This window comes from Pan paniscus, chromosome X, assembly GCF_029289425.2.
Source record: "Pan paniscus chromosome X, NHGRI_mPanPan1-v2.0_pri, whole genome shotgun sequence".
NCBI classification, from domain to species: Eukaryota; Metazoa; Chordata; class Mammalia; order Primates; family Hominidae; genus Pan; species Pan paniscus.
The window spans coordinates 128,925,858-128,950,090 of record NC_073272.2 but is presented as its reverse complement, the minus strand read 5'-3'; the positions used below and the strand labels follow the sequence as shown (position 1 = coordinate 128,950,090).

Here is a 24,233-nt window from a genome sequence, read left to right as displayed (position 1 = left end):
TTTTCCTTAAAATACAGATCACCAAGGAAATATCACATTTTCAAAAATGCCACTATCATAAATGTCTTTAAAAAAATAGTGAGAAAGCTTACTGATATGAACAGAATGGTTACTGTAGCTGTAAGCAAGACAGTGTGTCCAGAATCTTTTCTGCCAGTTTCTGAAAAACATTAATCAGTCGGATCACAATGTGGTTTTAAGTCATACTGTGGTTTCAATGACAAATTTCAGATGCAAAATAAGAGAAGGAACACGAAGCCTTTGGCTTTTCCTTTATGAACTTTGTAAAACATTTAATATCACCAGTGGACACATGTTCTAGTAGCTACTAAACAAGTTTGGCTATTCGAGAATGATTGTTGAACAACCTCTATAATCTACCAAAATGGACATATTGACCGGTAGACCAAGATTAGTTCTGAGGTTCCCAGTTTATTTTTATTTTTATTTTATTTTATTTTTTGATACGGAGTCTCGCTCTGTTGCCAGGCTGGAGTGCAGTGGCTTGATCTTCGCTCACCGCAATCTCTGCCTCCTGGGTTCAAGCGATTCTCCTGCCTCAGCCTCCCGAGTAGCTGGGATTACAGGCACGCACCACCATACCCAGCTAATTTTTGTATTTTTAGTAGAGAAGGGGTTTCACCATGTTGGCCAGGATGGTCTGGATCTCCTTGTGATCAGCCTGCCTCGGCCTCCCAAAGTGCCGGGATTACAGGCGTGAGAGCCAGTTCTTTATAAAAGTTTGCTCTGTTCTCCAACCCCAATGGAATAGAGCAATCCAAGACCATTTCAAATGAAAAGACATAATTGGGGAAAGTAGTAGCAGATAGAGAAAGGTGTTGAGTAGGCTCAGAAATGAGATGACTCTTGTTGAACAAAGTCTACAGATCATGAATTTTAGGCAGATTTACAAATAAGGATAGCACATGCTCTGTAAATAGCAGCTGTTGCCACAAGCCAAAGGGCAATATTTACATGAATCCTGTGGCAAGGTCTGTTGACCAAGCATCGACCTTTCCAGCCAAATTCATATACTTGGTAGCACTTTCAGCCGCGTCATCTTGAAAAGGAAGGATTGCATTATACATGCATGGAAAATTGCCAACGTACAAATATGTTCTGCCCCCAAATAAATTTTTAAATTCTTTTTTTGGAACATGGAACACATGTCCCCACAAAAAAAAAGGTGTTATAAAGGGATGTGAGTTTCCCAGATTTCCTCACAAAAGTGCATTTAACCCACGATGTAACTGAAATAATGTACACTGACAATGAGAAATACAGTGGAAGAAAACTGACTTGAAAGCAGGGACACACCAATACACAACAAATATTTCTTGAGCTTTTCTCCTTTGCAGCCCCATGCAAGGAAAGAGGAATTCTATCTTTCAATAGCTGCAACATGGTGAAAAATAAATCCTCCACTGTTGCTGTCCTTAAGGGTCCTTCTCAAGACAGGGTATTTAGGGTGTCCATTGCCTCAAGTATTTATCATTTCTATGTGTTGGGAACATTTCATGTCCTCTCTTCTAGCTATTTCGAAATATACATTGCATTGTTTGTTCAGTAGAGTCACCCTACTCTACTTTGAACATTATAACTTATTCCTTCCATCTAACTGTATATTTGTACTCATTAACTGACCTCTCTTCATTGATCCGCCTCAACCCCACACACCCTTCCCAGACTTCTGGTACCTATCATTCTACTCTCTACCTCCATGAGATCAACTTTTTAGCTCCCACATATGAGTGAGAACATGTGATATTTGTCTTTCTGTGCCTGGCTTATTTTGTGCAACGTAATAAACATCAGTTTCATTTATGTTGCTGCAAATGACATTTCATTCTTTTTTATGGCCACATAGTATTCCATTGTGTATACAGACCACATTTTCCTTACCATTCACCTGCTGATGGACACTGATTGATTCTGTATCAGGAAATGATTTTATATCCATGATCATTCATATTATGTGTTGTATTATTACCAAATAATAATGGAGGTGCAAATAGAACCTGTGCCAAAAAATCACAGTAATTCATTTCAATTACTAATATTGAGTGCCTACCACATGTTGCCCCAGGTTCAGTGGGTAACCTTGTCCCCTAGGAATTTAAAAATGCAGTGGTGAAGGTAAGAGAAGTGTTCCTGCACATTGGCTACCTGAGAGGTACCAGAGGTGAAAATAGAGCAAATATACGTAAAACTTGAGAGTCAGACTTTGCCTTGTAAGTGAATGTGTTTGCAGCTGCAATCAAGAGATTCAAGGAGTGCTTCTCTTTGTGCAGAATTTAGGAAGGTGGAAACAGCACCGCTAATCCTACCTCTTTAGGGATCCGGGAAAGGGCAGTCCCAGAGGGGTTCCGCGCTTTGCAAATGGTGAAAAAGACCTTCTACAGTACAGTTAGGAGCAGAGGAAAAGTTCTTTGTGCAAGAAGGGGAGAGCGCCCCGAGGTACAAAGAGCAGATTTAAGGGAAAGAGGATTCGTTCTGCACGCATCTGCGAGGGGAGCTCAGGCTCACTGTTGGGGGCGTGTGGGAAAGGAGATTTTCAGGGGGCCGCGAGTTGTGGGTTCCCGCCTCCACCCCTGTCCGCGCCCCACACTCAGGCAACAGTTGGTCGTGCGGGGCCGGCCCGGGCTCTGGGTGGGGAAGGGGAGTCTCGCGATCGTTGAGGGGGGGTGGAGGAAGGGGGGAGAGTGACGGGGGGAGGCCATGACGTAGGGTGGGTGGACGGAAGTGGGGCAGGGTTGAGGGTTATTTAAAGAAGGGGGGGCCTGAGCGAAGGGGTTGGAAGCGGAGTGATTCCCCACCCCTGCTCCATCTAGCTCTTTCCAGTGCAGCCACTGCCGCCGCCCAGGAGCCCTCGTCCCCTGCCTTGTTCCCCTACTCGTTCCCGCTCCCACGGCATGGAGCAGGACACTGCCGCAGTGGCAGCCACCGTGGCAGCCGCGGATGCGACCGCCACTATCGTGGTCATAGAGGACGAGCAGCCGGGGCCGTCCACCTCTCAGGAGGAGGGAGCGGCCGCCGCGGCCACCGAAGCCACCGCGGCCACGGAGAAGGGCGAGAAGAAGAAGGAGGTAAATAGGAAGGGGGTGTGTGTGTGGTGGACAAATCCTGTGCCTGGCCCCTCTGAGGGGCCCAAACCCTGACCTTTCGGCGCCGACAGGTACCCGCGGAGCTTTGCGGGGCTAGGGGCGGCGGGTGCGGGGGTCGGCGGCGGAACCGCCTGGCGTTCGCTCCCCTCCCCCTTTCCTTCTCGCCGCCTGGAGGACGGGGGCGGGGCTGGGCGCGGGCGGGAGCGGCGCGGGGTGGAGGGGTGCCCGCTCTCCCGGGGCCTGGGGGCTCGGGAGCCCCTCGACAGCCCCCGACCCCCTCCACCTTCCCGGAACTCGGGTAACGGGGTGGGGGATGGGGCTGTGCAGGAAAAAGCCTCCGCCTCTCCCTCTCCTCTCGCTCGCTCCCTCTCCCCCCCCCTTCCCGTCGGCCTCTGCCTGGGAAATCTGGGCCCTTCAATCCCACACTCGCGCTAAAGGGGTTTTGCTGGGGCTTTTTTTGTAATTTGAATTTCAAGGTGCTGGTGGTTGCTGGGTGGAGGGTGACAGGGAAGACATTTCTTTCTTTCATTGGCAATGTCGGTCTTTTGGATAGCAGGAAAAAAACCATCCCTTGTTCGTTTGAACCCCGCCTGCCGAGGTGGGGGTGTCACCCCGAGGAAAGGAGCTCTCTGCGTCGTACCCCCCCGCCCCCCCAAACTGAGGAACCGTGGACGCTGGCTTAGGAAAATTTCCAACATCTGCACCCTCACCCTCTTCTGCCCCGCCCCCGACGGTATAGGGTTTCACTCCAGGGCCACCCCAATGGTCCCTCAATCCGGCCCCAAGCTTTCCAGGCTTCCGACTCCCTCTCCTAGTGGGCGCTGCTGGCTCCTGGACACACACAGGTTTTTTTTTTTTTTTTTTTCTCCTTTAATTTTTAAAAAACTCAGCGTCGCCAAGATGAGCTGCTTCTAACGTAAGGGAACCGCTCTGACACATATTAAAGCCAATCCAGAAAATATGTATTATCTCCATAAGGCACATTTCGTGTGGCCCGAGACATGCAAATAAAACTATAAAACGTTGAAAAATTGACATAAAAATAGGATGGGGCATAAGCATTTTTGATGTATGATAAAATTGCATAACTAATCGTTTATGGGTGGATTTTTTCCTATTTACGAGTAGTCATATCGCAATTTTAAAAAGGTGGGTAATTATGCTTTAGAGATCTCAAGTGGCTTTGTCTGAATCATTATATGATACTATACGACCAAATGAAAAGCTTTTGAGGAAAATGAACACCTTTCGCCTTAAATGAGAAGAGTAATTTTAAATTTAGCAGTTGCTTCTGTGACATATTTTACTATTACAAGGTTGACTAAACAGAAGGACAATTGTAGTGCTAAATGAAAACCGTAGAAAACATACACATTGTAAGATCTACGCGGTACTTGGATTAGTAAGACAATATTGTTGGTTAAAAGTGGGTGTAATACCAAGCATCAATATAAATCAAATGTTGTGAAATTCGGAAATGTCTGTGTGCCTTTTATTCCCTGGACTGGGCAAATGTGAGTGCCAAACTGCCTTTTGTATGGCAGGAGAGGTTGTCGAATTTCCAGATTGTATAAATTTTTGAATTTTGTATAAAATTTTGTATAGTGAAAAAACGGGAGACCAATAAAAAAAACTATATAATATAAACACTGAGTTGATGCCTACATATTTGTCAACTCTTGCCTCATTAGAAATTGCCCTACCAGTACTTCATTTGTCCACCCAGGACAAGGAAATGAGGTGCTGTATGTCAGGAACTTCCTGGATATCCATTTTTATTTTTAATTTTTCCTTAAAAAATGAAATACATTGCATACTACCTTGACACTTTAAATTGCATACTGAAAGTGCAGATTAACCTCTTCTTCATGGCCATCAGTTAGTGTACTTTGACAGTGACACAAGGGCACCTGAAATCCCGCAGGTTGTTCCCTCTCAATTAAGTAACCACCTACCAGACTCTTGCAGTGTTGTGTTGATTTTTAAAAATAATTTTTCCGGCCGGGCGCGGTGGCTCGCGCCTGTAATCCTAGCACTTTGGGAGGCCGAGGCGGGTAGATCACTTGAGGTCAGGAGTTCGAAACCAGCCTGGCCAATATGGTGAAACCCCGTCTCTACTAAAAATACCAAAAAAAAAAAAAAAAAAAAAATTAGCCAAGTGTGGTGGCAGGCACCTGTAATCCCAGCTACTTGGGAGGCTGAGGCAGGAGAATCGCTTGAACCCGGAAGGCTCAGGTTGCAGTGAGCCGAGATCACACCACTGCACTCCAACCTGAGCAACAGAGTGAGACTCCGTCTCAAAATAAATAAATAAATAAAAATTTTCTGTCTTCTTCCTTAATTGCCAGGCTGTTAGCGATCACTTTTTAAACACCTCTAGTTTCACCAGAAATATGTTAGTTTATGATAAAGATTATAGGTGTAACAAAACCATAAACTCATTTGAAAAAAACTGTAAAATACAAAAGTGTCAGTGATAAAACAGGGAGAGGGAAATAATGACACGTGCACACCAAGAATCAGTGATGCTACTGCAGTGGAAGACATTTTCGTCCTTGGTTTCTGCCGTGTCTTCTTGTAGAGTGCCTTCATCTAGTGATCTTTCCATGCCATTTACTGTTGCTTGTATTCTCGGTGACATGGGAAGCCAGATTTTCAAACTTGGTGGAATTGTCTACCAAATAAAAAGAAAATAGGTTTCTGAATGAGAGCGCTTTCATGATGAATACAGTAGATGAGAATTAGTGAATTGACCTGTGACATTTACCTACTCAAAGGTGTTTTTGCTTACTTTCTGGTTGTTGAATTTAGTTGGTTTAAGTGACGGTTGGATTACCCAACACTGTAGAAATTGGAGATGGTATCTTTGGTAATGAAAACGTCAAGAAAAAGGTCATGGTCTTTAAAACAAGCCATTTTGTTGACCTTGTGCTGCATTCTCATGGCACCTAGACTCAGATAACAAAATCCAAAGGAATTCATTAGAGTCTCTTAGTCACTTTTCATCTTTTCTTGTATGAAAAAAATGTAGTTTTGAGAATACACACACACACACACACACACACACACACACGAGAGAAGGTTTAGAAGGTAGGTATTTTAAAATTTGTTGTGGAAGATAGTGCCAATTAAGTAATTACCCACAGCTTTTAATAGCCCTGCTCAAGATTAGGAATTTTAATTAGCATATAATTAGATTTTGATGGTAGTCTACCGCAAGGTAAGCAAAAAAGTAATGGGTAAAATGTTTTTCTAGGATTAAAGCTTTAATTTTCTGTAAGTGTACTTCCCACATTATTATATATATTTGTGCGTATGAGGCAAAGTAATTTTCATTGTTTTGATACTGGAAAACTGCACTTCATATAACCTTTCAAGGAATGAATGATAAACGTATGGATTTGATACCCAATTTTTCTTGTTGCTTTGAAAATAAATATGATTTATATTATATATGGCAGTCTGAAAGTGTGAGTTTGAGGGGCTCTTTAGCAGTTTTCTATTCTCATCCATCCAGGATTACATTCAAAACATTCCATATAGTTGTGTACGTATCAGATGCTGTAAATCAAGATGGTTATTATTTGGGTTAGTGTAACTGAATGATATCTGATCAGTGCTACGAAGTAAGAGTCTGGACAAGGTCAAATTCCATAATCTCAGTTTGGATTTCCTCAAAATAGAAATTTTAGTAAATATTGGAAGACATAATGGGGGCCATATTTTTCTTATGTTTAAGGTCACATTCTGTTGATTTTTGACCTAAGTTTTCATAAATAGGTTGACAAAAGCCATGATAGTTTTCACGAACAAATTTGTGTTTTCTCTTATGCAAAGTATGTGTTAAAACTGAAATGCTCTCATCTTTGGTTCTGGTGGGTAGATTTGTGTTTTTATTATTTTATTTCTTGGTTTCTTATAGGGAAGGAGGCTTATTCTATATATGTATTTATATTTGCCAGTACAAGCTTGTCTTTACAAAGGATAGGGTGCATGAGATAACCCCGTTCCCCAGATAATCTCTGTATTAAGTTATTGATTGATGTTAGTTTTCGCTAAATTACAATTTAAAAATATCAAACATTAATAGTTAAGTAGCCTTGACAAATTGCTTCTACAAGATGTTTATGCAATATAAATAGTTTAAAGTAGTTTTCTTCCCAGTTAGAGAAAATTAACATAAGCCAAAAGTTTAAAACTGTACTATTATATTAAGTATATATGATCACATTGCATTACATAAAAAATTAAATATTCTTATAATACTATGAAAACAATTTTAAAAATATCGTTTTAGGAACAGGAACCACAGTTTTTTTTCTGAAAGTGTGGCGTATTTCCATGACATAAAGGAGTGTTTCTTAGAATTAATATTTACTTTCTTTGAATTATTTGGTTTGTGGTTGATATTAGCCTTTTCTAGATTTTAAAATCTCTTATTTAATGTTTACACATTTTCTTACACTATAAATTAAAGAATGGATGAGAAAGCTCAGTGTCTTGCCTTTTGGGTTTTATTCCAATTAATATTTCTTTGGCATTCACAATTTTTCAGATTTTTTTTATTGGACCTCAGGTGTACAGAACTGGATTAATCATAAGCCTTGTTTTGTGACATGCTCTCATCATTGGTCCATACATGTCCCACATTGATTTATATATTTAGTTATGTAATTACTTTCCGCCTTCTTCTAATGAGAGCATTGACCAGTTTAAGAACCTTGCTTTGCAATTTGGTGACATTTATTTTCTTTGAAATTCTAGAAAAACGTTTCTTCATTTCAACTCAAACTTGCTGCTAAAGCGCCTAAATCTGAAAAGGAAATGGACCCAGAATATGAAGAGAAAATGGTAAATGTAGTGTTGGATAGGATAGTGAATGCTGTAATTAATTTTTATAGTTGAGATGTTAAAGATGAAAAAATACATGTATATATATAATGCATAGAGAATCATCGATTTTAGAATTGGAAAATAATATACAATCTATCACAATATTTTCTGTTGAATAAATTAACCTCCTCATTTTCAGATGAGGAAATAAAGGATCAGGGAAGCTATATGTCATAGTTAGGACTAGAAGTCACATCTCATTTTTGTTCGGTGCTCTCTGTCCCATAATAAAGTGCTTTAAGCTAGAAATATTTATTTATGAGGTGAAAATATCAGTGGTAATACCACTGTGGCTTTGTGACCTGAGAGAAATCCAGTCACAAAGCCAGATTGACGTATTTTTGTTTCTTTCTCCTTCTTTGGACATATGAATAAATGCTACACATTAATGAAATGTGTAATATGTCAATACACTTTAAAGGGAAGAATATTTGTCCAATGCATGAAGATATCACATATTTAAGCAGCATAATCTTAGTTATACTTACATATTGCTTGCTATAATACATTTAATTATTTAATTTTTAGTTACTAAAATACATATTTTAGCTTTAATTTTAACTAAACTCTTATAACCTTGGATCTTTCAAGAATTTAACAGGTGGTTGAAATGGATTTTTTTTTCCTCTGAGGGGTTGTTTTTGCAGTAATATTATAAAAATAAGTATAGATGAAATATATTTTTTGGTTGTTGATAGCTATTTTATAAGACTTAATGTTTAAGGCCACATCTAATGTAGGTAGGCAATGTTTTAACAACTCTAAAAATAACATTCCAGTGAAGATAATATAAAATGGAAAGTTTTTGGCCTCCTTCCAGCTTGTAGTCTGAATTTATCTAACTCTTATGTTTATGTTAATGAACTCTTCTGTAAGTTTTCTGGGTTATTAATTATGCATCCTTCATTAGCAATCAAGTATTCTCTACTCTGTGGTTGGAAAGTGACTTTGAATAAATAAATAGTCTTTATTTTTTCCTTTATCTAGAATGATGTATATATCTTTTGATCTTTTAAGTTTTTTTAGTGAAACAAAGTTTTATTGCCTGTATATGGTACACGTTCCCTGACCTTTTACAATTTATTGAGAAATTAGAATACATATCAACTTTTAATAGTTAATAAACTATTTCACATATATGTGCATATGTTTATATATTTTTCCCAAATTCTGCTTACTTTGGGGAGAAAGTTTATACGCTACTAGCACAAAATACAGTTTTCTAGATCCCTGTGAGTGAAGAGAGGAATGTTTATTACATTACTATACCATGACATTGAAAATATTTTGAGACAAGATGATACTGTATTTTAAGATTTAAGTTATTTCTGGATACAACTTGGAAATTCTTAAGAGTTCAGTTTATGGTATATATATCATAGTTAATTTATATTTCAATATTTGGGATATGTTATATATTTGATGCTTAATTTTGTTACTATTTTATTTAATAAAATGATGTTTTGGAAAGAGGATTTGCTTTATGATTATGACTCTTTAAGAAGGGTATTTCTTATTGGGGAATTTACTGTCTGTCAGATCATTTTTCTTCCCTTCAAACTATTTGAAAATACATTTTCAAATTCTGCTGCTTATTAGCTGTGCAAGGTTGGGCAAATTACTTACCCTCTCTGTGCTTCAGTATCATGTAGTTACAATGGAGATGATACTTGTAATTACGTCATAGGTTGCTTAAGAGAATTGAATGGATTAATGTTTCAAGTGCTAAGAATGTTGTTCAAAGTAAGTATTTGTTAAATAACTTTGAAGGAATGAAAAGGAAAGTCCTTACTTTTCTTTTGTTTTGCAAATTAGAAAGCCGACCGAGCAAAGAGATTTGAATTTTTACTGAAGCAGACAGAACTTTTTGCACATTTCATTCAGCCTTCAGCACAGAAATCTCCAACATCTCCACTGAACATGAAATTGGGACGTCCCCGAATAAAGAAAGATGAAAAGCAGAGCTTAATTTCTGCTGGAGAGTATGTTGGCACCTCTCTCTCTACTTTCTTTCCTTTCTCCTACCTTTTCTTCCTCCTGTCCTCCCTTGATCCCTTCATGCACCCCTTCGCTCTTCATTGTTCAGTATACCTTCATGTGACAAAAAATATTGCCATTATAATTATGTTTTGAAGACAACTATATTTTTTTCTCACTAGAGGCTGATCAGTAAAAATGTAGGCTGGTTCTACTGATTTCTAAGCAAGACCTTGGACAACTCATTCTTTTTCTATAAAAGATAATAGCCATGTACACTGATTTAATTGATACCTTATCATTTAGGTCGAATATGAAGGGATTTCCTTTTTTAATTTCAGCTACCGCCATAGGCGCACAGAGCAAGAAGAAGATGAAGAGCTACTGTCCGAGAGTCGGAAAACATCTAATGTGTGTATTAGATTTGAGGTGTCACCTTCATGTAAGTACTTCATCACATTGGTGAGTTCTTTTTCAATTTAGTTTTAGAAAAATTTTACTTGAGTATGTTAATGAAAGTATGAAATGTCCTTGCATTTTTTCACCAGATGTGAAAGGGGGGCCACTGAGAGATTATCAGATTCGAGGACTGAATTGGTTGATCTCTTTATATGAAAATGGAGTCAATGGCATTTTGGCTGATGAAATGGTAAGGAATTGGTAGCTAAAAACACATTCTCAGTTATCAATGATTTTTAGGTAAATTTGAAAAACCTGAGCTTACCTGCCCCCCGATGCCTGGAGGCTTTTAAAAAGTTGTTATCATGTAAAAGGTATTTTGTAGTCTTAGAATTATTATTATTTTTTTGAGAGAGGATCTCTTTGTGTTTCCAGGCTTGAGTGCAGTGGTGCAATCTCGGCTCACTGTACCCTCGACTTCCTGGGTTCAAGCGATCCTCCTGCCTCAGCCTCCTGAGTAGCTGCGACTCCAGGCACGTGCCCACCACACTGGGCTAATTTTTATTTTTATTTTTAGTAGAGACAGGTCTCGCCACGTCACCCACACTGATTTTGAACTCCTGGGCTCAAGCAGTCCTTCCACCTCGACCTCCCGAAGTGTTGGGATTACAGGTGTGAGCCACAGCACCCAGCTAGAATTGTTTCGTTAAGTCACCGCTAGAACACAGACTTTCACAGGCCATAAAACTCTTACCGAGCTTTCCTCAAATGGTCCAAAAACCTTCTCTGTACTTTTGTTTTTGTTTGCATTTTGGCTTCCAGGAAGCACAGAGTCAAGATGGATGCCCAAATGATGCCTTTATGTAACTTTTTTTTAAAATTTTTTGAGATGGAGTCTTGCTCTGTCACCCAGACTGGAGTGCAGTGGCACGATCTCAGCTCACTGCCACCTCCACCTCCCAGGTTCAAGCAATTCTCTGTCTCAGTCTCCTGAATAGCTGGGGTTACAGGCGCCTGCCACCACGTCTGGCTAATTTTTTTGTATTTTTAGTAGAGATGGGGTTTCACCGTTTTGGCCAGGCTGGTCTTGAACTCCTGACCTTGTGATCCACCTGCCTCGGCCTCCCAGAGTGCTGGGATTACAGGTGTGAGCCACCCCCACCCTGGCCTTATGTAACCTTTAATGGTCTGCCCTGTGTGTCCTTCTGTCTTTTCCTGTTCTTTATCTACTTGTCTTTCTTACTTTCCTTGTCGTCTCTTTATTTCTATTTTGCCATTAATTTATGTTCCATGTTTTCATTGTAGGCTACCTGAAATCCTTTTGGGAATAAGGTGGGGTGTACAAACCAAACAATATGTAAATGACTGCCTGAATATATGCATGTGTGAATGATTATCAATATTTTGACTTGTGAACAATCAAAAAGTGCATAGGTGGAATAAGGAACGAATAAAGAGTAATGTTGAATCTTGATACAGTACAGTGCATGGTGGGGCTTTGGAAATCAGTGAAGGAGTTATAAATGTGTAAATAAAATAACTGAACAGGAAAAAGTAAGGCATATAAGATGCTAATTCATCAGCTAAAGGGGGAATATATGAAGGCTTTTTTTTTTTGAGATGGAGTCTCGCTCTGTCGCCCAGGCTGGAGTGCAGTGGCATGATCTCGGCTCACTGCAATCTCCTCCTTCTGGGTTCATGCCATTCTCCTGCCTCAGCTTCCCGAGTAGCTGGGACTACAGGCGCCCGCCACCGCGCCCAGCTAATTTTTTGTATTTTTTTAGTAGAGACGGGGTTTCACGATGGTCTCGATCTCCTGACCTCGTGATCCTCCCGCCTTGGCCTCCCAAAGTGCTGGGATTACAGGCGTGAGCCACTGTGCCTGGCCCCATATTTGTATTTTAAGACCAAATTAATAAAATGGGATTTAAGAGAGGGCAGAGAAAGTTCTAAATCCATATAACTCAATGATACTCATATTTATGTGACTCTGAAACCATACTTGTAATCACTATTATCCAGAAGAGCCACATGATGATACGTGCCCTATGGCGTCTAGTATAGTTGGTAGTCAGTCGCATAAGTACTCATCCCTGGTTGAGCAACTGTTAGGTGTGTGGCAGAGGATCCCTTAAAGCAAGGGTCTGTAGCTCCTTATATTTAGGTATTCTAGTTTGAAGACTGTTGTCAGCTCAGAGGGGGAGGAGCTTGGTTAATTGGACAATGGAAGGACCAGGATTATTTGCCCCAAGCAGCTCTTGGCTTCAGCCTGTCTAAACATGAAGGATCTGATCTTTAGTGATGAATTTGTGCTGATATCAGATATACGTATTATATATATAATATATAATATATAAATACATATAATATATACTTACTTTTTTTAATATATATATAATTTTTTTTTGAGATGGAGTTTTGCTCTTGTTGTCCAGGCTGGAGTGCAATGGCGTGATCTTGGCTTACTGCAACCTCCACCTCCCGGGTTCAAGCGGTTCTCCTCCCCCAGCCTCCCAGGTAGCTGGGATTACAGGCGCCCACCACCACGCCTGGCTAATTTTGTATTTTTAGTAGAGATGGGGTTTCACCATGTTGGTCAGGCTGTTCTCAAACTCCTGACTTCAGGTGATCCATCCACCTCGGTCTCCCAAAGTGCTGGGATTACAGGTGTGAGCCACTGCACCCAGCCGATACCAGATATGTTTTAATTACTAAAAAATAGACACTTTTAAGGAGTATAGAAAATTTGGAAAAAAATGAATAATTAAAATTAAGTTATAATTCTGCTACTTAGAAGTAACCACAGCTAACATTTTGGCATATTTCATTTTAGTCTTTTTCTTCTGGATGTACTTATTTTGTATAGTTGAAATCATATTGTATATATAATTTGGCATTCTGATTTATTTACATTCATACATATTTTCCATGTAATTAAGACATTTTCCGAACATAATTAATTATTGCATAATAATCCTTGGGAGGTACCATAATTTTATTCAACTTCTCTCTTATTGCTGTTCATTTGGATTGCCCGATGTGTAGTGTAAATAATGCCACTATAAGAACCTTGTAATTTAGTTTTTGTGCACCTCTCAGATTATTTCCGTAGGATTCCTTGAAGTAGAATTACTTGGTTAAGGAGTATAAACATTTTAAGGTTTTGATGTATAGTATTCATAAAAGTTGTCTCATTAAGTGACATATCAGATAGGATACAATAAAAAAATAGCTTTAAGCAGACATTTATAAAAAGAAGTATATATCTTGCTCAGAGATAAAACCGAAAGCAGTTTTAAGAGGCCAAAAAAGGACTTAGTTCCCTTTCTTATGGGTTAGGTATGGGTTCATAGATATTGAATATATTATTTTTTAAAAAGTCCTCTGGAGTTGGTGATCTCTCTCAGGTTCTTTCTGGCTGCAAAGTTCTGTTTTGTGGTTCCTAACGTTCTTAAGGGTGTGAGATGCAAGTACAGAGCCACAAGCCCCTTGAGACACATAGTCTGAATATTTAATATCTGGGCTGTAATAATGTTAGGAACAATAGGAAAGAAAGACCAGTATCTAAGCAGGCTGGCAAAGGAAGCGGGTCTTTATAAAACAAACACACAGAAAATTCCTAACTTCAGAACAAGAAGAAAAATTATATAGTAGATTGCTTGCTCCTTTAGGAGGAAAATGTTCTAAATAGAAAGTTGCTTTGTTGAGCAACATTCTGACTGCAAGTTATTGGTTTCTGTTTGTGCTCACGGTAAGTACAATACTGAATTGGAATGATTTGATTATCTTCTTTTAAAAAAGGTATTTGGTATTTTTACTTTTCATTGGTAGAAACATAATTACCTTTGCGAGATAGTGGACAAAGATCTTTTGTTATGTTGTTCCTAACAAAATGTTTCCTTACAGAAAAAATGTTCATGGATTTTTTTCCTTGTGATGATAATGCAGGGCCTTGGGAAAACTTTACAAACAATTGCTTTGCTTGGTTACCTGAAACACTACCGAAATATTCCTGGACCTCACATGGTTTTAGTTCCAAAGTCTACTTTACACAACTGGATGAATGAATTTAAACGATGGGTCCCATCTCTCCGTGTCATTTGTTTTGTCGGAGACAAGGATGCCAGAGTAAGTGAGAAACAAGTGTAAAAAGGCAGTTAAGAATAACATCATTTCTGGAGTTTAGTTACATATTATTGCTGTTAAAAACATCTGAGTTGACTACTACTAAATAAGACTTAAGGTGTATGTACTCTAAGCTAGGCTCTGTTTTAAGTGCTTTGCATCTATTAATTTAATTCTCACAACACTCCCATGAGGTAGATATATCACCTATTAATAATAGACAATCCATTATTATGCTTCATCTACGTTTGCTTTAACTAGTTCATTAACCTAAGCATTTTTGAATTGTACTTTGAGTGACTTTTCATTAAAAACATCTTATTTTATTGACAGTATATCTTACCAGTGACTCTCATTTGTGCTATTTTGAAGCCAACAATATATAAATTTGCATTACTTAAAATTTTATATTTAAGTTTTTGACTTTTGACTTGGTGTACACACATGCATATGCATGTACACAACTGGAACCTCTTCTATATGTACAGAGAGCCTCGTGTTTTGTGTTTATGCATAGACGCAGCTTTCAGTTTTGGTGTTTGAATAGAAAAATACATGTCTGTATATATTCTCAGGTAATATTAGAAACTGGGCATTTTAGGGGGGTGTTTAAATCAGCCGTTTGTCAGTCTAGTAGGCTACAATCATTTTAGGACTGTAGAATTAATCTAAAAATAATATATTATGTAAAAATACTAAAACAGATAATCTGCTTAGAAAGCTTATTATTAAACTTTGTCTTTATTTGCCTCCAGAGAACACAGTTTAGAGATGTATTCAGTTTTCCATATTTAGATAGGTTATCTAAAGATATCCTCAAAAGAATGGTAGCGCAATGAATTACATAATTTTATCCTTATCATTTTGCTTGAAGAAAAATTACTTAAATTTATTTAAATTTAACTTATAAATAATTTAAATATTGAAATACTGAGCTCATAAGTTTACAATCACAGGCCAGATTCTTCCCTATGCCTAATATTTCCCCTAAAGCAAATTAGTCACTTAGAACTCTTTCTGGTCACCATTGTTATCTAATGTAATACCACTCCATATAAACTTTGCATTTCTAAAGTATTGAGCTTTTGCTAAAATTATTTCTTAAAGATTAAAAGCAAAAGATAAATATCTAGGTTTGTGTTTTCATAATGTCTCGGTATATTTAATTTATGACTGCCCTATCTCTACCTCCTGGGGAGGCTGGGATTCTGGTGGCTTGAAAAATTTCTTTGTTTCTTTTTCCAGAGGCGGGGTCTCGCTCTGTCGCCCAGGCTGGAATGCAGTGATGTGATCATAGCTCACTGCAGCCTTGAACTCCTGGGCTCAAGCGATCCTCTCACCTCGGGTTCCTGAGTTGCTGGGACTACAAGTGTGCACCACTGTGCCTGGCTTTGAAAAATTTCTTAATCTTGAAAACCAGTCTTCAAAGTTAGTGTTTTTCAAATTGTGAGTTGCTACCCATTAGTGGGTTGTGACTTTAGCTTAGTACTTGGTAAAACAATTTTCTGCAACATTGAGAGAGAATGGAATAGCAAATTGCAGAGTGTTTCATACTATAATAAGGATAAATATTGCTTTGAGAAACTTTTAAGTTGCCTCTTTCTGTGTACACACACTCAAACATATATGTATATACTGGATTGCAATTCAAAAGGTAATTTTACTGTGGGCTATGGTCAAAAGAGTTTGAAAACCAATAATTGCCAGTTACATAAATAATAAGTGTACCATGTTCAGCACTTAGAGATTGATGTGGATATGTATAGAGGAAGTCCAGATCATTACATATAGACAGATTTGAATCTTGGTAGAACATAGGATAGATATGTTGGGTCTTTGTATTTTCCTGGTCTTCTGTAAACATTTTATGAAGGTAATATTTTAGTAATAAAAATTTGATGTAGGTTATAATAGGCATTTAATTGAGTTGGGAGATTATTAGAGATACTCTTGATCCTGTCTGATTGATACCAATGTGCTTTGTGGCCCCTTCCTTTTCCACGCCAGAGGTATCAAAGATAGTAGACATAGAAATGGGTTTGATTTCAGTTGTGGCTTTGCTACTGATTGTGTAGGGTTGAGTGAGTCTTCAAGGGCCTTAATTTTTTCACCTCTAAAATGAGAGCTTTTGGATTATGTGACACCTTTAATGTTTTATCAAGATGTTTAACTCTAAATGTATCCAATAGTTACAAAAAATTCAAAGCAGAGCTAACTTAAATTAAAAATATGCATTTGTTGCATGAAACTTGTAGGCGAAACCATGAAACTGAGAGCTTCACAAAATCAAATAAGGATAAGGTGTTAGCACGACTGAATGGGGTCTGGCACTCTACTTCTCTTTATTTTGTCTCCTATTCCCTACTGTCTTAATTAAATTTATAAATGTGATCACTTCCCAGGGTGCAACTGAGATCTCTGAAAAGGCCTTTTTTTTTTTTCTGTCCTCCTCTTCAGTCCAGGTGATTCTCTTATACATAGTAGACACTCAGTAAATATCTGTTGAATGAGTCTGCAGTGTGTTTAGTGCATAGTTGTGAATTATGAAATAAAGACTTTGCAGGGAACAGTTAATTTTGTTTATGCACTGTAACTCCAGATTTATAAAACTTTTTTTTTTTTTTGAGACGGACTCTCACTCTGTCGCAAAGGCTTGAGTGCAGTGGTGACATCTTAGCTCACTGCAGCCTCCCCGCCTCCTGGGTTCAAGCGATTCTCCTGCCTCAGCCTCCCAAGTAGCTGGGATTACAGGTGTGAGCCACCATGCCCAGCTAATTTTTGTATTTTTTAGTAGAGATGGGGTTTCACCATGTTGGCCGGGCTGTTCTTGAACTCCTGACCTCGTGATCCATCTGCCTTGGCCTCCCAAAGTGCTGACATTACAGGCGTGAGCCACCATGCCCAGCTAGATTTATAATACTAATCAGCCTCTTCTTAATATAGATTTTGCTGCTTCCCATTAACTTTTGTGGTTTTATTTTGACCGATAACATCTGGAATTCAGCTCATACAAGTTAAAAATGCTCTCAGTCAACTTACCTACCATGTTGGCCACTGCCTGTGAAGACTTAAAAATAGTTTTAAATAGTCTCACTGTTTTCCATAGCCTCCTGTACTAGACAGAGCAAGTCCCCTTTATGAAATCACATTTGTAACCTCATGGCAAGATCTGGAACTTCACAAAAACATTAGTGGGCTTCCATGACCTTTTAACAAAGTGTATGAGTCAGCCCAGCTAGAAAATGAAGAAGGGACATACAAGAGTTCTCGAAAGGTTGGAATCATTCATGCACATTGAGTTCTATTTGTTGAAACTTTATCATGTTGGTAACTCTTGGATCTTGGCAAGAATATGTTGTTCAGAAAGAGTTACTTTGTCTATGTTCTTTTGAATGCTCCATGATATGAAGACAAGCCCAGTAACTGTGATTTCTGGTCATACGAACTTTTCTAGGTCATTGAATATGCCATATTTCTGTAAGGGAAGCCTTTGTTTCTCTTCTGTTAATGAATATATTAGCAGGTCATCCAGATAATTGACCACACAACTATCTTTGGGCCTCAGTTTTCCCATCTCTAAAATGGATGAAACTAAATGATCCTCAGGGTCTCTTAGAATTCTTAATATTTTCTTGATATTTTAATTCTGTGATCATCTTATAACATATTCTAATATAAATATATTCTAATATGAAGTATTTTATTTTGCATTAGGCTGCTTTTATACGTGATGAAATGATGCCAGGAGAGTGGGATGTTTGCGTTACTTCTTATGAGATGGTAATTAAAGAAAAATCTGTATTCAAAAAGTTTCACTGGCGATACCTGGTCATTGATGAAGCTCACAGAATAAAGAATGAAAAATCTAAGGTAAGTTATCAATATCTTTATTAAAGTTTACATTTAATTACCAGGTTGGTTTGTTCACTTTTCTGTATTCAGAATAAAAAATGATGGAACAGCCGGGTGTGGTGGCTCACGCCTGTAATCCCAGCACTTTGGGAGGCCGAGGAGGGCGGATCACAAGGTCAAGAGATTGAGGCCATTCTGGCCAACATGGTGAAACCCCGTCTCTACTAAAAATACAAAAATTAGCAGGGTGTGGTGGTGCATGCCTGTAGTCCCAGCTACTTGGGAGGCTGAGGCAGGAGAATAGCTTGAACCCGGGAGGCGGAGGTTGCAGTGAGCTGAGATCGCACCCCTGCACTTCAGCCTGGCAAAAGAGTGAGACTCCGTCTCAAAAAAAAGATGGAACATTGTGATTTTATTCATGGAATGTGAATGCAAATCTAAATTATTGAATACAAGACACATTAAAATTGAGCACAGTTTTTAATGTAAAGAAAATTAAGTGTTCCTTTGGTATACCTCCTGTGCCTAACTGTTATGCTGTAGTATTTTAATATTGTTGAGAATATTTAGTGTGCAAATATCGTTTGTATTGATTTATTTTTTATTGAGGGGCTACCTTATATATATTTATATGGATGAGAGAAAATAATTTCCTGGAATTATCTGACTTGTGTGAATTAGAGTGTGGTGTTAACACTGAAAAATATCAATATTTCTTGCCATTCAACTCCATCAACAGTAGGAAAAGCTTCAATTATGATGAACCTCTCTTTGGATCACTGGGCTAATTTGGGAGAAACAGGGACAGAACTGGAGCAAAACCACCAGGTGGATTATACTAATTTCAAATTGGAACTAATATCTGATAAGAGGACGCATGCTAGAGAATAATTTTTTATTTAAGAGCATTATAAAAATGTGCATTTTTGTTCATATGATTACCATTCTTTTGTGCTTTTTGTGTCTTAATTTTTCTGGTCTTATGTTTAGAAAGTTAATATAAGTTACTGGGAAAATCGGCTCAATTCTGGGGCTTAAAAATTGTGACCAGGCCAAGTTAGAACGTGTCTGGGCATGTAGATGAATGTGGTTGGTGGGGAGATGGAGATTTTATTGTGTAAAATGGCTAACCTGGATTCCATGGAGAAGTTCTGACTTTTTTCTGTGAGCCCAAAATGGAGAAATGAAAATTTTGAAGTTGGGGGGAGGGTCTCAGGTATAAATATGATCTGCATTCTTCTTCTTCTTCTTTTTTTTTTTTTTGAGACGGAGTTTCACTCCGTTGCCCAGGGTGGAGTGCAGTGGTATGATCTCAGCTCACTGCAACTTCTGCCTCCTGGATTGAAACGATTCTCCTGCCTCAGCCTCCTGAGTAGCTGGAATTAAAGGCGTGCACCACCACGCCCAGCTAATTTTTTTTTGTATTTTTAGTAGAGATGGGGTTTCACCATGTTGGCGAGTCTGTCTCAAACCCCAGACCTGAGGTGATCCACCTGCCTCGGCCACCCAAAGTGCTGGGATTACAGGCATGAGCCACTGCGCCTGGCTTGCATTCTTTTAAGTATAGAAATGTTTAGTTTTGCCTCACTGCAGCATTGTCACCTGAACTAGGGTATTTTTCCATAGAAAAATTTCAAGTTATATTGTAGTCAAAAATATATTGGTTGGATAAATTACAGTATAACTGAATGTTGAGCATTCTAATAAGTAAAATAATTCTCATATGAGTATTATTTTCTAGCTTTCAGAGATTGTTCGTGAGTTCAAGTCGACTAACCGCTTGCTCCTAACTGGAACACCTTTGCAGAATAACCTGCATGAACTGTGGGCCTTACTCAACTTTTTATTGCCTGATGTCTTTAATTCTGCAGATGTAAGTTTAAGCCATACGTTTTAAGTATAACTTCCTTATTTTCACTGACATGTGTTTTAAAACATTATAGATTGAAATTTATGGTACTTTTTAATTTGTAATTTTTTATCTGCATGTTTTGGTTTTCTTAGGAAAGAGTTCTTTAATAGAGTTTTAAAATGAGGATCTTTTGAGAAATAGTATGCTTCTTGTCTTTGAGATCAACTTGCCTGTTCAACTTTGTCTCTATCACATTACTCCTAAAACTTATGATGTGAGGCTGAGTCCATATTAGTGCATTCACCATTTTATTTTCATTAAGTTGAAGGGGTGTGAAACATATTTTTATATACTAGTTTGGCAGGTGGAAGCTATAAAATGATCTTTGATTATTGTAGGCATTGACATTTGGTGAGTGCTAAAGAGCTCAGAGTATGTGATTTGAAAGACAGCATATTGTGTAAATGTGTTATTTATATATATATATTTTTATCATTAACACAAAGTTATGCTAGGACACCAAACTAAATGGAAAGATTTAAGAACTTTGGTGCTTGATTTTTCCCATTATTATTATTATTACTATTTTGAGAGGGAGTCTCACTCTGTCCCCCAGGCTGGAGTACGGTGGCACAATCTCAGCTCTCTGCAACCTCCGCCTCCTGGGTTAAAGTGATTCTCCTTCCTCAGCCTCCCCAGTAGCTGGGATTACAGGTGCCCGTCACCACACCTGGCTAATTTTTTGTATTTTTAGTAGAGACAGGGTTTTGCCATGTTGGTCAGGCTGGTCTCGAACTCCTGACCTCAAGTGGTCTGCCCACCTCAGCCTCCCAAAGTGCTGGGATTACAGGTGTGAGCCACCGTACCCGGCCCCATTATGACTGTTAATTGATAATAAAAAGTAGCAAGTTTGGCCATAAGTTGCTTTGCACACTTTATCTTGCTTTTGTTTGTTTTATTGTTTGGTAAAATTAACATTCTTATTAGCATTATGTCTTTGATTTTATATTCTACTTTTCAAACTAGATATAATATTGCTACAGTATGGGGAAGCCTAATAAATGTCTTTTAAGGAAAAAGTTGATGGAATTCTTACACAGTGGGGCTCAAATTTTGTTAACTGCTCCAGTATTTTACCTATTTTCAGAAGTAAATAATAGTAGCTATCACAGCTGATAATATTTTTGAAAGTACTTTTTAAATGCATTATTTCCGTATTGGTTTTATAAGAATCTACAGAATATCGGGTATATTTAAAAAAACTGTGCACTCATTGGAGAATTTCCACCCCTCTACAGGACTTTGATTCTTGGTTTGACACTAAAAATTGTCTTGGTGATCAAAAACTCGTGGAAAGACTTCATGCAGTAAGTAATAGCAGACAAGAACATTCAGTAATTAAATAGTATACACAAACTGACCCAGAAAACAAAATGCTATGGAATCTGTTTGAACTTGTGTTTGCCTCTTGGCTCAATGTCACTGTTTCTCCCTCCTAACCTTTCTGACAGCCTTTTTGTTTTTTTTTTGTTTGTTTTTTTTTTTTATTCCTCTATGTCCTCAGCCTCTCTCTAGAACAGCTTTTTTGCTTTGGCTCTCCCCTGTGAATAATGTGGTCCTCTCCAATAGAGAGGCTGGTTCCTGCTCCCACACCCCACAGTTCCTCAGGATGGTATCGGTATTCTCCTAGTTCCCCCACTGCCACTTCTAAGCTACTGCTTCTCCACTGTCATGTATAAAGCTCTTCCTTTGAAGCCTAAGCTGTCTTGCAGTTTTATCCTCCACCCATTCTGTTTCCTGTTAATCTGTTCATCATTGGGTGGCTCCTTAACATTCATTGTATGCCAGGCTGGAGTGCAGTGGCATGATCTTGGCACACTGCAAAGTCCGCCTCCCGAGCTCAAGCAATTCTCCTGCCTCAGCCTCCCGAGTAGCTGAGATTACAGGCGTGTGCCACCACGCCCGGCTAATTTTTGTATTTTTAGTAGAGATGGGGTTTCACCATGTTGGCCAGGCTGATCTCGAACTCCTGACCTCAGGTAATCTGCCCGCCTGGGCCTCCCAAAGTGCTGGGATTACAGGCGTGAGCCACTGCATCCGACCTTTCTTTTCTTTTCTTTTTTTTTTTTTTTTTTTTTTTGAGAGAGAGTCTCGCTAGCCCAGGCTGCTGGAGTTCAGTGGCATGATCTTGGCTCACTGCAACTTCTGCCTCCCGGGTTCAAGCGATTCTCTTGCTTCAGCCTCCCAAGTAGCTGGGACTAAAGGCACGTGCCACCACGCCCGGCTAATTTTTGTATTTTTAGTAGAGACGGGTTTTCACCATGTTGGCCAGGCTGGTCTCGAACTCCTGACCTCATGATCCACCCATCTTGGCCTCCCAAAGTGCTGAGATTACAGGCGAGAACCACTGTGCCCGGCCCCAACTTTCTATTCTTTGATCGCAATTTCTCATCTCTTTCTAGTGCTTTCGTTCATGTTAATCCTTCTGTACTTGTCCTGTTACCTCACAGAGACCTCTAATCCCCAGACCTCTGCATTTTCTCCCCATCTATCAGCTTATTTCTGTTGTGACTTTTTTCTGTATCCAGCAATGAACTCATTTTCTATCACTTGAACCATCTTTGGCCAGTACTCCTAAACTCCCTTGCTGCCTTCTCCGTCTGCCATACCTGCCTAAAAACCGTAACCTGGAATAATGTAATGTAACTGTCTCTCTGTCTTCTGGGTTTCAATTTTGCTTCTGCTGCTTACTAGCAGAGTGGACATCTCTGTATTGGGGCTGCCCAACACTGGTAAAGAAGATTTCACAACTGTCCAGGTTGGAACCACTGTGATTCCATGTTCTCTAACATAAGCTGAGATGTCATGATACTGGTGATCCTTCAGCATGGCCTTCTACAGTCTTCTTTCCTGTTTCCTATAACAACTATTTCAGACCTTCCCCAGTCTCCCCAAGATTTCTATCCCAGGTATCTCCTGCCCTCCTTCTCCCTCATCAGGTAACATCATTCCTTTCTCAAAAAGAAAAAAGAAGACATTAGGTAGGAAGTCCTTCAAGGATGTCTACCTTCTACGGAGGTCTGCATCTGTGTTACCTTCTGTTTGAGTGGAAGAGGTGTCTTTTCTCTGGTCAGTGGCTAATTCTTCCATGTGAATCCTTGATCTCATCTCTTCCTATTCTTTATGGACTTTCCCCCATGATTTATCTTTTTAGTTGACTATATTTTCTACCTCTTTTTAATTGACTATATTTTCTATCTTTTTAACTGACTGTATTTTCTACCTCTCCATCCATATTGGGTCTTTTCCCTAAGTGTAAACATGCTCAGGTGTCTCCCTTATTAATTCCAAATCCAAACACGTACCCATCCACCCTCACACATATGCAAAACAGTGCTCCCTCAACACTGTGTCCCTCTGGCTGTGATTCCGTTTTCTTCCCTTGATAGCTAAGCTCCTTGAAAGAGTAGTTTATCCCCTCCATATCTACTCCCTAGTCTCCTGTTTACTCTTGAATCCATTGACCACTGGCTTCTATCCATTCCATACAACTGAAACTTGTCTCACAGTGTCTTCAATGACTTTCCAGTTGCTGAATTCAGGGTACGCTTTTTGGTCAGTATCTTGGCTATTGCTTTGAAGCTGCTAACTATCTCCTCCTGCTGGAAACTCTTTGCTGCTTGGTTTCTAGGATACTGTTCTCTTTTGGATTTTCTTTTACCCTTTGTCCACCCCTATCAGTCCCTTTCGTGGGCTTTTCTTTCTTTGACTGTCTCTTACAAAGTTTAGCATTTTATAAGGCTTTGTCTTTGACTTTCGTACATGCTCTCCCCGGGGATCCACTCCCATGGTTTTACCTACCACCTATATACTGACGCCTCCTAAATTGACCTCTCTGTATCCTTCTCCTAAGCACTATACTTTCATATCCCATTGCCTTCGGAGTCTTTTTGCTTAAGTATCTCACAGGCAGTTTAAACTCTTAAGGATATCTTTTAGAAAACTTTGAGGCTCACACCAGAAGCCAGAAG

General features: G+C 39.0%; 1 protein-coding gene and 1 non-coding gene across 7 annotated transcripts in view; one reads left to right on the top strand and one right to left on the bottom strand.

Moving 5' to 3' along the window:
- Positions 1 to 351: 351 nt before the first annotated feature.
- The window catches only part of SMARCA1 (SWI/SNF related, matrix associated, actin dependent regulator of chromatin, subfamily a, member 1), a 79,169-nt gene continuing 55,287 nt past the window's right edge, over positions 352 to 24,233 (top strand). Inside the window, exons 1-9 of one of the 6 annotated variants that reach the window (XM_003818926.6) lie at positions 352 to 3,086; positions 7,869 to 7,955; positions 9,813 to 9,979; positions 10,316 to 10,416; positions 10,523 to 10,623; positions 14,322 to 14,501; positions 18,213 to 18,368; positions 20,092 to 20,223; positions 21,501 to 21,569. In XM_003818926.6, the coding sequence (XP_003818974.1) occupies positions 2,913 to 3,086; positions 7,869 to 7,955; positions 9,813 to 9,979; positions 10,316 to 10,416; positions 10,523 to 10,623; positions 14,322 to 14,501; positions 18,213 to 18,368; positions 20,092 to 20,223; positions 21,501 to 21,569 (1,167 nt within the window). In that variant the 5' untranslated portion in view covers positions 352 to 2,912. The remainder of the gene's footprint in view (positions 3,087 to 7,868; positions 7,956 to 9,812; positions 9,980 to 10,315; positions 10,417 to 10,522; positions 10,624 to 14,321; positions 14,502 to 18,212; positions 18,369 to 20,091; positions 20,224 to 21,500; positions 21,570 to 24,233) is intronic. The other 5 variants (XM_008972343.6, XM_003818924.7, XM_034949435.3 and 2 more) reach the window with 5 other exon arrangements.
- LOC112438606 (small nucleolar RNA SNORD112) lies at positions 7,669 to 7,740 on the bottom strand. The gene has a single exon (XR_003027010.1). It is a non-coding gene; the product is annotated as a small nucleolar RNA SNORD112 (small nucleolar RNA).